Source organism: Octopus bimaculoides, chromosome 11 (genome assembly GCF_001194135.2).
Source record: "Octopus bimaculoides isolate UCB-OBI-ISO-001 chromosome 11, ASM119413v2, whole genome shotgun sequence".
Lineage (NCBI taxonomy): Eukaryota > Metazoa > Mollusca > Cephalopoda > Octopoda > Octopodidae > Octopus > Octopus bimaculoides.
In genome coordinates this window covers 41,323,720-41,328,281 of record NC_068991.1, presented here as the reverse complement: position 1 = coordinate 41,328,281, position 4,562 = coordinate 41,323,720, and the positions used below count along the sequence as shown (strand labels likewise).

Sequence of the window (4,562 nt, the reverse complement as noted above, 5' to 3'; positions counted from 1 at the left end):
AACCACTATATATATATATATATATATATATATAAACATAAATTTGACATCACCCCTTCCTACCTTATTGTGACTAATTAGACAAACTTACAAATTAGCTGAGTTTTGTACAATAAATTTAAAAAATGAGAACTGTAAAGAGTGATAAATTAGAAGAACTGGCATTCTTTGTTGCAATATTTTAAGTAAAAAGTTTCTTATTCTTTACGAGAAGTAATAGCTTGTCCTATACTTTTACAGGTGTAATAACTTGTCCTGTACTTTTCCAGGTTTATAATCTTAAGAATATTACTTTTCATGCTTGCATTTTCCCATGTAATATATATCTATACATATAAATTTAACATGGGAGATTCTTTCTTGTCTTGGGATTCACAGTCAAACGGCTGGGTGGAATTGCGCAAAAAATTACACAGATGTATAGAATGATCCAGTGGTGTTGCTGGGCTTTGTATTTTTTTCATAGCTCCCATGGTTACTGAGATAATCTACTATAATAATACTCTTGTGTTTATGAATGAGAAACGAAGGGGTGATAGGATGCTCTATCTGTTATCAAACTTTTCTTGTTTCCATGCAAAGCGATATTTTCCAATAGTGCAGACATTTTTTTCATGGAAGATTTCAGATAAACAACATTGTTTGTATGATGATGACATTTGTTGGCTGTTAGTGTGCAATGCCAATACAAAACACATGCACTCATACACACATATGCATGCATGCACACACACACAAAAACATCATTATCATCATCTTCATCATTATTATTTACATGTTCTTTTTCCTTGCTTGCAATGGGTGGAAAAGTCTCCAAGTGTCATGGTCGTGCCTCATGTCATGGACAACAAAAAATTGTCAATTGTATTCAAGAAATATAGCCATTTGGTGGTGGATATCCATATCTAATGGGTTTACTATCAAATGGACTGCTATTATGTCTAGTTCATAATCAGAACCAGACTCCAGTTCCAAATGGTTAGCTGGGCCAAGGTAATTGGTAGTTTCTGAGCATTGACAGATGACTTGGTATCTATTCCTGACAGTGAAGTGAGACAATGTAGAATTAAGGATTTTTCTCAGAAACATGATGGGGCATCAACAGGAAGCCCCAATATTCAATTCACTTTGACATCTCATCTCTACTTACACCTAGTGAAACAGGAAAATATTTGCTGAAATATAAAGAGTTTACCAATCCTTATTTGACTGTCGATATGATTATTATATTTTTTCTTCATTGATCTTTTTTGTATTTTTTCCTCAAGTTCAATCCATAATTTAATACCAGAAATAACACCAATATTTTCCAATCAAACAAAAATCATTATTGAAACTGCCAAGTAAGTAAAACTCTATCCAATAGACCATTTTCCAGATATTTCTTATTCAATTATCTTTATTATTCATGCTTTGTAGAAGGAGGTGCTGGCAGGCACACTAAATAGTTTTTCAATGACATATTGAAGTAATTATTTTGCCACCAGCAAGGATGGTACCTTCTTGCTCTCTGGCCATACTGGGGCACTACCAATATAGTTCCTCATGAAATTTTGTCCACATGCCTTAAACCCTAACCACAATTCTATAATTAGTCCTAGACTCGCTATTAATTATATTACCATAATAAAAATATATTGAACTTATTACTTTTAATGAAGCATTCAAACAGTTCATCATCTTCAGTTCTTCATTAGTTATATTAGTTATACAAGTTTGGGAAATGAAATGAAAAATCTTTGATGAAAAATTAACATTTAATTTGTTATGACTAAACTCAAGATGAATTTGAACCAGCGAAAGGTACAGCTAATTCGTTGCTGGTATTTTTTTTATAAACATCAGAGAAATGAAAGACCATTTAACCCAGCAAAATTTTTAACATAAAGGAATGATGCACTTGAATATAAGTTGTTTGGTGTAGGGCTCTGTTATTCATACAACTCACTATCCTTATAAATGCAACATTCAAAGTATAAAGATATAAATGAAGTGAGATCATCATCCTTGTCATACTTGTTGCCTTTAATTACATATCATTACAATCATCTTCATCAATACTGTCAACATTTAACGTCCATTTTCCATGCTAGTATGGGTTGGATTGATTGACAGGAACTGACAAGGCCAATGGCCACACCAGGTTCCAGTCTTTTTTGGCTTGGTTTCTATAGCTGGCTGCCCTTCCTAACACCAACCACTTTATAGTATGTTCTGGGTGCATTTTTGCATGGCACCATCACCAGTACTTTTTGCATGATACCTTGGTTTTAGGATTTCAGTTCTGTTTTAGTGGATGAATAACTTTTTTCTATGCTAGCATTTTCTCAGAAATCTCATTTTTACTTAGAATAAAATGGAATTTATAATTCTCTGAAAAATTACATTTAAAATAAAACTGAACATGTCTTTCACAACAGATTCATGTTGGACCTGAGGAAAGAGAAGCTGCAGGATTTTATTGATAAAGCAACTGAGAAAATTCATTCAGTTGGTTGTAAGGTAAGAGGTGCACAATTTATTTCCTCAATTTTTTTTTAACAGTTGTATCTTAATAAAGATAGAACTGAAATAGTATAGGCTGCCAATTAAAGGGACAATCTATATCTCTTCACTAACCTATTCTGTATTTCTAAAACATTAATCCTTAATGGCTAAGTTTATATATAAAAATACCATTGCTGATTTATTTCTCCCTTGTCATTAGTTGAACTACAAATACATACAGATAGAGTTTATTGAAATAAGATTAAAAGAAGTCCTTTCCTATTGCTGGTTTAACACTTAATACAAAATAAAATGATTAAGGTTGAGACCAAGACATTACCTCAATAAAAATAGATGATGCAGGGAACACCAAGGTAAAAAACTTAAGGCTACTTAGCTATGGCTAATTTAGTATACTTAGATAGTCAAGAGCAAATAGTTATAAAATATACCAACACTATTAAATCAGGACAGATTGTTGTAGTGAGACTCTGCCTGGGTTATTTCTAGTCAGCAAGATTGTGATAAACAACCAGACATATCAAATAGACTTATGTTGTCTGCAATAAGTTAACCACTGAAGGTTGTTCAATGCCCAACAAATAGAATGATAATGTCAGTAGTAAGCTGACCATTGTTAATTTGCCATCAAATACATTGATGACATCAACCATAAACTAAGCAATGATAGTTGTTGAATGTAAAACAACCAATATAAGCATTTTCATCAGTCAGCTGAAAGATTTCATTTTATTGGTGCAAGCATAGCTGTGTAGTAAGAAGCTTGCTTCATAACCACATGGTTCCAGGTTCAGTCCCACTGCATGGCATCTTGGGCAAGTGTCTTTTACTATAGCCCCAGGCTGACCAAAGCTTTGTGAGTGGATATGGTAGACAGAAACTGAAAGAAACCCATTGTGTGTGTGTGTGTCTTTGTGTCTGTGTTTGTCATACCACCATTGCTTGACAACCAGTGTTGGTATGTTTACATCTCCATAACATTAGCAGTTCAGCAAATGAAACTGCTGGAATTACTACTAGGCTTAAAAAATAAGTCCTGGAGTCAATTTCTTCAACTAAAATCCTTCAAGGCAGTTCTCCAATATGGCTACAGTCAAATGACTGAAACAAATAAAAAACTAAAAAAATAAAAGAGAGAGAGAGAGAGAGAGTGTGTGTGTGTTTGTTTGTCCTCCACCACCTGACAACTGGTGTTGGTTTGTTTAAGCCCCCATAACTTAGCAGTTTGGCCAAAGAGTCCAACAAAATAAGTACTTGGCTTAAAAAGAAAAAGTACTGGGATCGATTCATTCGATTACAAATGACTAATGACTGAAACAAGTAAAAGATAAAAGATAAAAAACAAACATGTATGAACACCTACGTAATATACAAACATTTATATTTTGATGGTTCTTAACATTTCTTTCTTCTATTTTCAGGTATCATATCCTGTTGATGCACAAAAAGATGCTTTTATCAAATTCAGTTTTGAACGAGAAAACTGTTGACAACTTCATTTACATTATCTCATCTTCAATTATAAAATGATATTGCAAAAAAAAAATATGTCAATGGAAGTTTTCTGCTAATTTAGAAAAAAGTTTCCATCTGCAAATTTTGCAATTATAATTTAACTCATGAGCACAAATTCAATTTTATATCTGTATATCAGTGGTGTTTATTTTCATTGTTGCCATTGAAACAAAGGACAAAGTCAATCCTAGTAGGATTTGAGCTCAAAATTAAGAGGGACAGAATAAAGCTAATGTTTTAGTGTAAGTATTCTGTTGTCTCTGTTATCTTCAATAACATTGAATATTTATGAAATTATTTTTTACTTCATCACTGAGTCACAGATATATTGGGGAGGTGTATATGCAATCAAATCTGGCACTTGTTTTATCAACTATTGAGGGGTGTAAAACAGTAAACTCTGGAAGGAAAAATGTCAAAGTTGACCTAGAGGAACAAAATGCAAAGCCAACCTAGTATGATTTGAACTCAGAATCAAAGAGGGACAGAATTAAATGCTGAAAACTTTTCTGTTTTTTAGAAAATTATGCTATAAAATA

At 32.7% G+C, this 4,562-nt stretch overlaps 1 protein-coding gene across 1 annotated transcript in view; it reads left to right on the top strand.

Moving 5' to 3' along the window:
* The window catches only part of LOC106879746 (dynein axonemal assembly factor 3), a 33,218-nt gene extending 28,946 nt beyond the window's left edge, over positions 1-4,272 (top strand). Inside the window, exons 14-16 of the mRNA XM_014929425.2 lie at positions 1,269-1,343; positions 2,421-2,502; positions 3,930-4,272. Coding sequence (XP_014784911.1) covers positions 1,269-1,343; positions 2,421-2,502; positions 3,930-3,998 — 226 coding nt within the window. The 3' untranslated portion in view covers positions 3,999-4,272. The remainder of the gene's footprint in view (positions 1-1,268; positions 1,344-2,420; positions 2,503-3,929) is intronic.
* Positions 4,273-4,562: the final 290 nt, after the last annotated feature.